Source organism: Melozone crissalis, unplaced genomic scaffold (genome assembly GCF_028551555.1).
Source record: "Melozone crissalis strain CALT ecotype California unplaced genomic scaffold, PUWL_Pcris_2 ptg000012l_1, whole genome shotgun sequence".
Lineage (NCBI taxonomy): Eukaryota > Metazoa > Chordata > Aves > Passeriformes > Passerellidae > Melozone > Melozone crissalis.
Window position 1 is genome coordinate 1990366 of NW_026535790.1, and position 13040 is coordinate 2003405.

The 13040-nt window shown below is 48.4% G+C and overlaps 1 protein-coding gene across 2 annotated transcripts in view; it reads right to left on the reverse strand.

Moving 5' to 3' along the window:
- Positions 1-13040, reverse strand: part of XPO6 (exportin 6) — a 63360-nt gene that overhangs the window by 11412 nt on the left and 38908 nt on the right. Inside the window, exons 10-17 of one of the 2 annotated variants that reach the window (XM_054271008.1) lie at positions 11909-12017; positions 10095-10184; positions 8004-8073; positions 6123-6282; positions 5401-5493; positions 3976-4120; positions 3269-3415; positions 225-414 (exon numbers count right to left, since the gene is read on the reverse strand). In XM_054271008.1, coding sequence (XP_054126983.1) covers positions 225-414; positions 3269-3415; positions 3976-4120; positions 5401-5493; positions 6123-6282; positions 8004-8073; positions 10095-10184; positions 11909-12017 — 1004 coding nt within the window. Of the gene's footprint in view, positions 1-224; positions 415-3268; positions 3416-3975; positions 4121-5400; positions 5494-6122; positions 6283-8003; positions 8074-10094; positions 10188-11908; positions 12018-13040 lie in introns of both variants that reach the window. The other variant, XM_054271007.1, reaches the window with a different exon arrangement.

Consider the following 13040-nt stretch of genomic DNA (forward strand, 5'->3'; position numbering starts at 1 on the left):
CTGATCCCAGGAAGACAGCACTCTAATGGAAGAGTTCACAGGTGACCTGGGATGAGAGTGCCCTGTACAGAGCAGAAAAGCCTCTAAAAACAGAAATAAAACCCAACCTGCTGCTTCGCCACCCTCCTCGTATGCGAAACAATTTCTCAGCCAAAATAACCACTGTGAAATCAGCTTAATGACACTCCCCAGTGTGCAGGAGTGAGCAGGACTCTGGTACTTACTGTCCTCCAGCTGCACCTTCCTCTGGGGCAGGCTGGCCGTGGCCTTGAGCTGCCGGTAGTCGCGGGTGAGGGCGGACACGAGGCTGGCGTGGTTGGTGGAGCGCACGGCCCACTGCTGCTCGCTCTCGGGCAGGTTGGGCCAGGGCAGCAGCAGCACGTTGGACAGAGCCCTGCACACCAGCACCTGGGCCTGGGAGGGACAGCAAGCACAGCCACTGAATGCTTGGGGTGGGAGGAGTGGTGCTCCAGATTGCAAGGCAAGATGTATTCTGTTACCATCTGTATGGCAGATTATCTTTTGTCAAGTGGGCAGTTTTGCCTTATCTCTCTCTCTGAGTGACCACAATCACACCTCCCTGGGGAGGGAACATCTGCTGATAACAGCTATTGAATGTCCCTGCATGGCTGATAAGAACTACAGCATCCCATTGGGAGATGTGAGCCCAGAGGGAGGAGCCAAGCATTCCTACCCAGATATAATCCAGAGGTTTTTGAGACACCAGCACAGCTTCTCCACTGGATTCCCCAGAGGAACAGCAGCTGCCTCTTCTTCCACTGGATCTTCAGAAGAAGAATACATCCTTCTCTACAGATCCCCCTTGCTCCAAGAGAACCACACCTGACACTGCAGGAGGGCTGCAGCCACAATTCCAATGGGACTGGTATGGCAGTTGGCTTCTGTTAAATGGGCAGTTTTCCCTATCTCTTCTACAACCAGGGAGACATCTGGTGATAACAGACTATTGAATGTCACTGCATGACTGATAAGAACTACAGCACCCCATTGGGAGATGCTGTGCCCAGAGGGAGGAGCCAAGCATTCCTACCCGAATATATTCTGGAGATCCTGGAACACCAGCATGGCTTTCTCCAGAGGAACAGCAGCTTCTTCCACTGGATCTTCACAGGAAGACTACACCCTTTTCTACAGGATCCCTGCTCCAGCAGAACCACCCCTGACACTGCAGGAGGGCTGCAGCCACAATTCCAATGGGACTGCCACCAACACCCTGACCCACAGGGTGTCAGGTTGTGTTAACTTTGTCAGTGTTGTTTTAATTTACTACATTGTTTATATTTTTATTTTTTTTCCCTAGTAAATAACTGTTATTTCCTGCTCACATATTTTTGCCAGAGAGCTCCTTAATTTAAAATTTATAGCAATTCAGAGGGGTGGGAAGGGTTTGCATTCTCCATTTCAGGGGAGGCTCCTGCCTTCCTTAGCAGACTCCTGTCTTTCCAAACCAAGACAAGTGGTGGAATGGCTTGGGTGGGAAGGGAGGGTAAAGCTCATGGTGTTCCACCCCTGCTTTGTGCATCCCTGGTGTGTGGGGTGAGCTCTGCAGAGCTGCTTGGACACTGAGGATGGATTGCAGTGCCCAAAACACCCACACAGGTGAGTATCAACCCTGAGCTCCTGGTACCCACAGTGAGAGGCGGGAGCAGAAACCACCCACAAGAGCCCAGACAGCACCAAGGTTGGACTAACAGCAAAACCATTGAATAATGGAATGGTTTGGGTTGAAGGGACCTTAAAGGTCACAAACTTCCAACCCCCTGTCCCAGGCAGGGACACCTGCCACCAGACCAGGCTGCTCCAAGTCCAGCTTGCCCTTGAACACTTCTAAAGATGGGGCAGCCACAACTTCTCTGGGCGACATTAATCAAAGAGACAAAGTTCTAACTTTTTTCCCAAGTAAATTTTTGCTAGAGCACAAGCCTGCAGTGAAGTGATACTTTATGGCTGTCCAAAACAACAGCAGTGCTCACTATTCAACAGCAGAACACGTGCCCAAGTGAAAACAACCAGCCCTGCAAAGACAGTGAGAAGCAAAGCTCCAGGATTTAAGGCCTGGAAGCAGCTCCCAGCTCTGTCAGCCCTTCCCTGCAGCAGTAAATCTCTGGTGCTTATAAAAACAAAGATTATTTTACTTTCATTATTCCTTGTCTGGTTTACATGCTGAGCTTCTGCACTTGTGCAGCACTTGGTGCTTCCCTGCCAGCCCAACACAACCATATCCCAGCACTGTGGCTTTTCAGTGTCATAAATACAATACATTTATATTATTTACATTGCTTCTGCAATATAAATACTCCAGTTTCACAAAAAAACTCTTGGTGTAGGTCAGAATCAACGTGCCTGGACTGTGAAGATGATGCAGAACTGGGAATGGTGTCAACAAATGAGAAAAGAATCAGATCTAAGAGGTGCAATTGTGTTTTTTCCTTGTACTGTTTCCCCAAATAGATCATTAATTACATACAATATCACTGTAATTTGTGAATATCCACAATATAGAGAAGACTGCTGATTTTTGAGGTTATCCCTGTCCTGGATTGTCAAGCAAATTGTATTCTATTTACCATCTGTAAGGCTGTTGGCTTCTGCTAAGTGGGCAGTTTTCCTTATCTCTTCCACAACTGGGGAGATATCTGCTGATAACAGCTATTGAATGTCACTGCATGGCTGATAAGAACTACAGCATCCCACTGGGAGATGTGAGCCCAGAGGGAGGAGCCAAGCATTCCCAACTGGATATAATCTGGAGATTCTGGAGCACCAGCACAGCTTCTCCACCGGATTCCCAGAGGAACAGCAGCTGCCTCTTCCACTGGATCTTCAGAGGAAGAGACTGCACCTTTCTCCAGGATCCCTGCTCCAACAGAACCACCCCTGCCACTGCAGGAGGGCTGAGCCACAATTCCAATGGGACTGCTGCCAACAGCCTGACCCACAGGGTGTCAGGTTAGGTTCTGACTCTGTCAGTGTTGTTTTAATTTACTGCATTGTTTATCTTTTTATTTTCTTCCCTAGTAAAGAACTGTTATTCCCTGCTCCCATATTTTTTGTCTGAGAGCTCCTTAATTTAAAACTTAAAACAATTTGGAGGGAGGAGGTTTACATTTTCCATTTCAGGGGAGGCTCCCGCCTTCCTCAGCAAACACCTGTCTGTTCAAACCAAGACAATCCCTCAGCACCTGAGGCACATCTTCCCAAGGACAGAACCTTCATTTGCATGTGGGACAGCTGTGGGTGAACTGACCTTGTCAGGGAGGCGCTGGGCAGAGGTGTCAGTGATCCTGTTGAACACCTTCTGCACGGCTGGGATGCTGATCAGGAACACCGGGCGCACCGTGGTGGCCAGGGACACCAGCAGGTGGCACGCAGACAACAGCAGCTTCTCCTGCACCTGAGACACACAGGGGTGGTCAGTCCCACCAGCACACACAGCCAGGATCAGCTCACTGAGCCCCCAGGACCTGGAGGGGTGCAGACTCTGATTCCAGGGAACAGAGACAGGATGAGAGGAAATATGCCAGGGAAGGTTTAGATTGGATTTTGGGAAAAGTTCTTCATGGAAAAGGTAGTCAGGCATGGAGTGCTCAAGGCAGTGTGGAGTCTCCATCCCTGGAGGGATTTAACAGCTCTGTGGATGTGGCATTTTTAGTGGTGGCCTTGGCAGTACTGGAGAAATGGTTAGACTTGATCTTAGAGAGCTTTTCCTAAACAATTCTATGATTTATTTGTCAACCAGAGCATAGCTGAGTCCCCTTAATCAGAAAGAGACACTTCCCTGCTTTCAAGCCACAAAATCATTAGACTGAGTTTAAAAGCCTTTAAGTTGCTTATGCTTCTATTAGCCTGACCTGCAGTGCTGTCAGGACACTTCCCATGGCTCTGGGACACAGCCCAGCTCCCAGCCCACCCCAGCTGAGCAGAGCGCAGCCCCCAGCCCCAGGGGGGCAGTACCTTGGAGCTGATGAGGGGGGTGATGGCCTCCAGTGCTGTGGACACCAGGGAGATGAACTGCTCGGGGTTCTGCCGGTGCACCTCGCTGTAGAACTGGGCCAGCCAGTGAGCGTAGGCCTGCAGGGCTGCCAGGGACTGGGCGTGCCTGGGGACACCAGGGGACACAGTGAGCAGTGCAGCAGGACACAGGAGAGGTGTTTCAGGCAAATCTGGCAGCAGGGTTTGTAAAAAAATCCTTACTCTGCTTTGGTTTTGGTTCTGGACCCACCAAGGCAAAGGTGGGAATTGATAAAGCCAAGTTATCATCAACTGGTACCTGACTGTAAGCACAGATGATAATCACACTCCTGTCAGGTGAGGGTTCAGTCAGGGTAACCACAGCTGATAATCACACCCCTGTCAGGTGAGGGCTGAGTCAGGGTGCCCCTCAATTTCAGAGAGGTGGCCCCCAAATGTGGGACAGCGCTGCTTTCTCAGGCAAGCATTAAAAAATAGATCACAGGTTTCTTCAGGGACAGGGAAAAGGGTCAACCCTTGCTGACAGAAAACACCTCCCCAATTATTGTAAACCAGAAAAACCTTTACAACAAGATCACCTGCACCAATTTCAGTGCCATTAACTTGGGACTAATAGGAGAAATCCCATTAGTTATACAGTGATATGGTGAAATCTAGAGGGGGTCTCCAAGGAGCTGCTGAAGGTGCAATTACAAACCAGAACAAGTGTTCAAACCTTAAATTCTGCTCACAGAGTTCCAGCTGGCAGGGAACAGGTTTGTGTGCACAGCCCCAGCAAGGGAGGGTCCCTACAAGTCTGTCACAGAGGGAGGTGACCTGTGACCAGCAGCACCAAGATTTCACACTGAATGGCAGTGCCTGGATGGCAGCTGTTTGTCCCAGAAATGGCTTGCACAGCTGCAAGGGTTATGTTTGTCTTGGAAGAAAAAGATTTGAAACCCTCAGCTGGGAAAAAGCTCTTTTACCTGAGCCACAGATCTGACTTTGGTAGCAAAAAATCCATCAACTGGATCTATAAATAAACTACACATTACACAGTGGATCCATTTCTTTAAAATACCACTGTTGTAACACTTATTTCCTCATTAATTACCCTGCTTTTACAGCCACCAGCACAGGGCACAAGCCCAGTTTGCTCTCAGAGCTGATTTAAGGGACACTTTTCCTTCTCAGCACAAACATGTTTTCCCTTAAACAACCTGGGTACTTCCATTAGAGCAAAGACTGGTCCAAAATGATGCTGGCAGCAGCTTTGACTTTCCTCAGCTGAAAAAGGTGCTTTCCTGGGGAGCTGCCAAGGGCTGGGGAGGCTGTTTCCCAGAGGATCTGCCAAGGAGGGGTCTGAGCAGCAGCTCCAAGCCTTGCCCACCCTGTGAGTGCCCAGTTTGGGTGCAGCCCCACACTTACACATCGATGAGGTCAGGTTTCAGCACGGAGGGAACGGCGGTTTCGATGTTGTACAGTTTGATTTGGGATCCATACAACGTCACCTTCACCAACCTGCAGGTGCAAACACACATGGCAGCAAAGGGATTGTACACATCTCCTCCAACACCTGAGCTAGTGCAGCTCTTCCCCAGTCTGGGTGGATATTTAGCTAATACACAAATGGGATTTTGACCATTTAGCTTAAAATAATTCAGAGCCTACTGCACTGTTTGGGGTAAAATGGGATAAGTCAGATGCCACTGCACAGAAATGAAAATAAAACCTGTGTAAAAGCCTGAAATTCTCCCATTTGGAACTATGTGCTAATTAAGTATCTAGGAGAGGATAAAAAAACATCTGCCCCTTCAGCTTTCACAGGTCTTTTCATTCAAGAGAAGAATCCTGGAAACACTGAGGTTGGAAAAGGCCTTGAAGATCACAAAGTTCAACCCGGGGAGCCCCCTCAAACCAACTGCATCAAAAGGTGCCAGGTCAGAAGAGCCAAACACACTCTGTCGTCACTGTCCATTGGATTAGAAAGTTACAAACTGTCTTGCAACAAAGAACTTGGGACCATCTTAGACTATGGCCAACTGCTTGCTGCCTTATAAACCTCATAGCTTTGAGACGCTGTTCCCTAAGCAATAAACCCTTCTCAGCCTGCTCCTGGTGCCCTCCCTTGCAGGCACAGCTGCACCCACCTCTCCACCACGGTGAGCGCGTCGTTGAACCTGGCGGCGAACACGTCCCCGGTGAAGTACTCGGCCAGGCGGCCCACGGCCTGCAGCAGCGAGCTCAGGTCCCTCAGCGAGCAGTGCAGCCTCCTGCAGTCATTCTCTGCTGTGATGTTCAGCCTGTGACCTGCAGGGACACCACAGCCCGTCAGCCACACAGCCACAGAGCTGAGTTTCTCTAAGGGCTGCCCCCCGAGCTGGAAATCGCTGCTCGCGCAAGGGGAGAGCGCCACGGCTCTGGGATTGATCCCTGCTGCTCCTGGGATAGGAAACTTGGTGACAAAGTGACAGGAAATGCCAAGGTTGTTTTAATTCTATTGTGAAAGCAGCTCTGGGCCACAGGTCAGATGGCAGCACTGGCCCAGGCACTGCAGCACTCTGGAAAGGAAGCTCAGCTTTCCTGACAACACCTCAAGGGCTGATAAAGATGTAAATGACTATTTCAGCCTTTTACACCTTTATTTCCTTCTGTATGGAGTGAATTCCTCCACAAACAGGAGCCTTTCTGTTTCCTGCTGCCATCAGGAGCATTCCCTGCTCTGGAGAAGGTGGTTTTCTCATGGAGAAGGTGGTTTTCCACATGGCAGAAGTGGTTTTCCACATGGAGAAGGTGGTTTTAAGGTGGTTTTCCACGTGGAGAAGGTGGTTTTCCATGTGGAGAAGGTGTTTTCCACATGGAGAAGATGGTTTTCCACATGAAGAAGGTGGTTTTCCACATGGAGAAGGTGGTAAGGTGGTTTTCCACATGGAGAAGGTGGTTTTCTCATGGAGAAGGTGGTTTTCCACATGGAGAAGATGGTTTTCCACGTGGAGAAGGTGGTTTTCTCATGGAGAAGGTGGTTTTCCACATGGAGAAAGTGGTTTTCCACACTCCCTCTGCTGGCTGCAGTTCCAGTGATCCAGCAGCAGATTTGGGCCAGAGAATTTGTGACTTCACTTCTGGTGTGAGGTGTGTTGGACACTTCCATGTTTCTCAGGTATAACAAACAATCTGCTAATGAGGTATTCCAGCCCCACACAATCCTGCTGCTGCTCAGGTGTGGACACCTGGGCTCAAACATTCCAGAGCTTCTACTAAAAAAGCAAGTATGTTCTCGTGTTCTCCAACACCATCTTCTGAAGAAAATCAGATTTTCTTTCCACTGACTGTATCTAATCTCAGATCAAGCTTTAAGCACCAACCTCTCCATGTTGTGCCATCAATACAAACACACAATCCTGTGCCATGTGCTCTGGGATGAGCAGGGAACACTCTGGTCTCTTCCTGACCCATTCTGGGATTCTGTGCCACCACCCAGGGCTCAATCCAGTGCTGCACTGAGCTGCTGCTGCTGATCCAGCCCCCAGGACAGCTTCTGACAAAGGCTGGTGCCACAGCACTAAACCTCCACACACTGCTTATCCTAGGGCTGAAATGATCCTAAAACTGGGAATATTTTTTCTAGAACTGGCTATCCAACAGTCACCATTCTGCCATGTCCAGCAGTATTGGAGATGTGACAGATTCCTTTCCTGGTCACATCAGGGAATTTCAGTATTACCTTAAATACAGCCTGCCCTCAGGCAGATCTCACCACTGCTGCTTCCCTTGTTTCTCAGAAAGGAGCTGTAGTATTTGGTGCTGCACACCTGCTCTTAACACCTGTGGTATCTTCATTTCAAATACAAGACAATAAAAATGAATCATATTATGAGATTTCTGTCTGCTGCTGGAGATTAACACTGAGCCATGAGGCACCACACAAGTTTGGATCAAGTGAATACAGAAAAAACACCACCAAAGCAGGTCTGGAGTGGTTTTGCAGTGATGAAAGAGGGAGTAGCACAGTGTTAGAGGGTAGTTATTACCTGTTCCTGAAGTGACCACGAACTGCTGGAGCCCCAGATACACTTCCAGGTTATCCTGCAGAACGGGAAACTGGAAAAGAGAAGAATTGATTGTGATCCTGGGGCTTGGCAGACACTAACAGCCAAGGACTGACTGCTCTGCCAGAGCAGAGTGCTCTCATTTCTCCCCAGTGCCTTCACACAGACATTTGGAAGAAGGGCAGGATGGGCTCTGGGCTGATCCTGCATCCCACAACTTCCCAGGTCCTGACAGCTGTCAGGAAAACAAAGATCACTCCCCTGAAGGCACTTCCCTGTGGCAGCTCTCCTTTGCCTCTGACCCCAGCAATCAGCCTGGCAAGATAATGGTCTGACAGTGCAAGTGAGGGCCCAGTACCAGGAATACCCAGCTGCAGGCACAACCCAGGCCAAGGAGCACAGGAGTGGCAGAGTCTGGAGTGCCTGAGGTCTGTGCTCACCCACTCACCTGCAACTATCACCTTCTCAAAAGGTGAGCCTTAAAAATCTCCCAAAATATTATGCAACCAGAAAGTTGAGTTCAGTGCCTCTACCAGGGTACAGAAGGGGAGCAGTGAAGCACTCTGCCAGCAAGCTGCAGGCTGCAGCAGTGAAATTCCATGGGGAAAACAGCCAAAGGAATAAACACCACTGTCCTCATGCACTCTGGTGTGGGAGCAGAGTGTCAGCCCAGCTCCATCACTCAGCAGTGACAGCAAACATGCCAGGTCCTGCTCATACTTCAGCTGAAGAATCTTTCTCAACCCCTTCAGCCTGGCACAGCTCTATTTAATTTCTGCTGGGGAAAATGGCTGAAATTGGAGGTTGGTTCTATGGAAGTTCTCTTGACCATCAGCAGAAGGAGCTGCAGCCTTTCCTTGCCCAGCATGGGATGGAGTCATGGCAGCTGCTGTCCACTGCTTTCATTATTTGCCACTGCTATACCCCCTAAACTAACCACTGCACCCACCAGCCCTGCAGCCACTAGGAAAAGCACTGGGAACTGCTGGAGAGGCTCCCACATCCCCCAGTCCCCCAGCAGGAACAATGCAGGGCTCAGGAAAGCACTCCCTACCAACACGCTGTGCCTAATTACCAGTGCAGTCTCTCTGCAAAACTGCCTGAGGGGAGTTTAAAACACCACAGAGCCTTCCTCATGTGGATGTGTTACTCCAAGGAAGCCACATGCTGGGCTCCATCTGATCCATCTGCTCCCTGGACACTGCTCTGCTCCTCGGTGACTCACAGCAGGGCTGCTCAGCAGCTTCTCTTTGTTCCCTCCTGCTAGTGGCAGGCTTTGCTTTGCTGCCTCAAGAAAAACAGCAACTGCAAAGGCACTTCAGGTCAGGCATCTCCTGCCTCTGCAGCAGCCCAGTTTTCTCTGCTCCTTGGGAATACAGTTCTGAGGTCGAGCTGTGCAGTGTTCCCAGCAGGATTAATGCACTTGCTGAGATCTCATTGCTGTTATTTCCCTTTCTCCTCACCCAGCAAAACCCCACCTGCACTGCTCTGAATTCTGGGCCACACTTCTATCCTCAAGATCTCCTCCTCAAAATTGTTAATAGGATGCTACAAGCCCAGACAACTTTTACACCACCAAAGGTAGTGACAGCAGCTAAAGAAAAGCACTTACCCAGATCAGATCTGCTTCCCAATAGTCCAAGGCCTCTCTCCAGCATTTTTAGCTAGCCTTTAATTAAAATAAAGATTCCACTTTCTTTAAAGCCCTAACAATGGCACTTATCTACCCAATTCACAGCCCTGCCTCCGAGATAAAGGCCAAGACAAACAGCCCAGAGCAGTTGCTGCCACTTCGAGAGGTGGGAATTTCTATGTCCTCCAAGCTGGACTTAGACACTGAACCACTCTCTTCAAAACACACCAAGAAATTCAACAAAGCCAAAGAAACAATTCTCTCTCTTCAATTTCTAATCTCTCATTGCAAAGTTTGCCAAGTTTTGGATGCAAGTTTTGCATCCAACCCTAAATTTCCAATTTTTTTTTTTTTTTTTTGGCACTGAGACATCTGTCAAAAAAAATCTCCAGCAGTTGGTGGTGATTCCACGTGGCACTCTGGCCTGGGGCAGGACTTACGAGTGTGGAGAAGGCGTGAGTTGGCAGGAGCTCCATGACTTTGGCCACCACCTCCAAGCTCTGGCGCAAGTACCGCTGCCACTCCGTTTGCTGCTGCAAACAGAAGGACATGGGGTGAGCACTGCCCTTCCCTGGGTCCCCAAAGCTCTGTGTTCCCCTGGGAAGGGAGGGACAGCAGGGAGAAACCCCCACCCACAAACAGGATAATAGAGAAATGTAACTTGCACACTCCACTGGAACTTATTTTCATATAGAATTTGTTCTGTTTTCATGCAGAACTGATGAAATCGGGGGGACAGTGCAGGAGAAGGGAGGGGAAAGAGTGGCTAGAACTTGATAGGTGAATTAAACAATTACAATAAATTTAAAGGTGAATTAAACAATTATTTTAACAGTAAAAGACTCGTTCCATGCTCAGCTACACAGGTGACTGAGAAAGAAGCTGCCTGTTACCATCATAGCCCAAACTTGCCATTAATATGAGAAGGTAAAAATGGAACAACAAACACACACAGCAACATAAACAACAGAATGAACAGCACCCTGTCCCGACTTCATTTTGTCCTTAAATAATGAACTAAAACCCTTTTCAAGTTTTATACCAAAAGTTTGAAGTTTTGCAAGTATCATTATTTGCCACCCTGTTTTAGAAGCATAAGGACAACTTCACCAGGACTGCTCTAGATAATTTATACCCTTATTTGTGACATTATTATCACCATGGAAAGGCATCCAAACACCAATATGGTCTTTACAGGGGTATGGCAGCTAATTATCCAGATGACACAAGTGTCAAATGAATCCAGAAAATAAATTATCTTGCTTATGAAATGGAGCTGCTATCAAGCTCAGAGGCTGTGATGTGACCCTCAACACCCCAGAATTTAAAAATGTGTCTGATGCCATTTGTGATAAAATTCCCCCTGCTCCTTCACCTCCCCTCTTGTGACAGCTGACCTGCTCTTCCAGGGCTCTGGCCCTCCCCACTTTGGCCATCACTCCCCTTTGACATTTATCAGCTTTGAGGTGATTTTTATCAATCCAACGTAGGAGAAATAAGCTTAAACACAAGCACCAACAAGACACAGCTTCAAGCTTTTGCTTCAGAAATATTTTGGCATTTAAATTCCCAAGTGACCAGCAAATTAATTCCAAACTAATTAAACAGTTTAAATTCCAAAGGTGTCTGGACATGGACATCTAACACCTCTGACAATCAGAACACAAGGATCTAAAATTTTCCCCCAATAAGAACCAAGTTAAACCCAAAGGTTACATCTCCAGTGTGACTTTTGGTGAAAAGCATCTGAAGCTGTTTTACAGCTCAAACCCCACTGTCACAGACATCTTTTATGAAAAATCCTTTCCTTAGGATTTTTCCTCCTGAGAAGCTGGGAGGCCTCAGGAACAAAATGTAAACAATGATTATCTGCTGCTGTGGAATGCAACAGGTGCATCTGTGATTGGTCTCATGTGGTTGTTTCTAATTAATGGCCAATCACAGTCAGCTGGCTCCGACTCTGTTATTCATTATTTCTTTTTCTATTCTTAGCTAGCCTTCTGATGAAATCCTTTCTTCTATTCTTTTAGTATAGTTTTAGTATAATATATATCATAAAATAATAAATCAAGCCTTCTGAAACATGGAGTCAGATCCTCGTCTCTCCCCTCATCCTCAGACCCCTGTGAATGCTGTCACACCCCACACAGAAGGGAGGGGAGAAGGAGCTGTTTAGCCCATACTCCAAGTGGAAGCTCTGGGAAAGCCACTGCAGGTGGCAGCAGTGCAGGTGGCCCTGTCCTGTCCAGCTTACATCATCATCCAGGGTCTCGTCATCCAGCTCCTCCAGCTGTGCCTGGTTATACCTGAACTGGATCCGGTTCAGCACCTCTGTCAGCAACAGAACCAAGGCATCTTCGTACCTGCAGCCACCAGGGAGAGACACACAGGGTTGGGTAAAACCCTTCCAGCAAGGGAAATCTAAAACAGAGCAGTTACAGCAAGCAGAGCCTGGGATTCAAGGTATCAGCTCATTTCAGGTCACAAGGTAGCTGTAAGGAAACAGCCTTGGCAATACCCAATATCCCTCTGGAGGGGAAAGGGAGGATTGTCAGCAAGAGAAACAGCCCCAGAGTTCAAAACAGGAAAAGCAGGAGCAGTTTGCCAGGAACAACACCAGGTGTCCACAAACAGGAGGCACCAAGAGCCTCTTGCAGCCTGGGCTGTCCTCAGCAGCCTCTGCTGCTCTGCTCTGGGCACTGAATGAGGAACAGAGGAACCAGAGCAGCTGTTGCTGCCTTGAGCCTGCCTGTGTCAGACACCAGGACATCCCTCTGACTGCCCTGGATGGCTCCAGCCCCTGCCAGGGGGCTCAGAGACCTTGGCACAGAGCCCAACGCCCCTGTGCCTTGGATTTCAACCCATGGAAAAAAATTAACCAACCTTATATGAGGATTTACAAGCCACAAAAGTTCAAGCAGAATGATAGTTAGTTTGTCACAGGGTGAAAAGCAGAATTTTGGGGTTTTTAGAATGGGAGCTTGGGGTCCCAAGATGGAGGGATTTGGGTGTGCCTTGTCCTCTCTGCTTCTTCTTAGCCTCCATCTTCTGGGTGATGGTGGCACTTTTGGATTGATTTAGAGCAGGAACACACTGTCTAACATAGGTGACAGGTATTGGAAAATGATTGTAAATAATGTACAGGTAGTTTTTAGTATAAAAAGATAACACTGCCCTGAGGGTGGTCAGTGTACCACCAACCAACCCGCTGGACAGATCTCAGCAGGCCAGGGAAAGAGTGTTATAGATAACAAACAACCTTGAGAACCAGAACAGAACAATCCTGACTCCTTCTTCGGTTGCCAGGCTGGGAAAAAGGGATTTTCTAACACATCTCGGGGTCATCCTGACCTCAGAGACCTCTGAGATGTCTGTGCTGCTGTCTC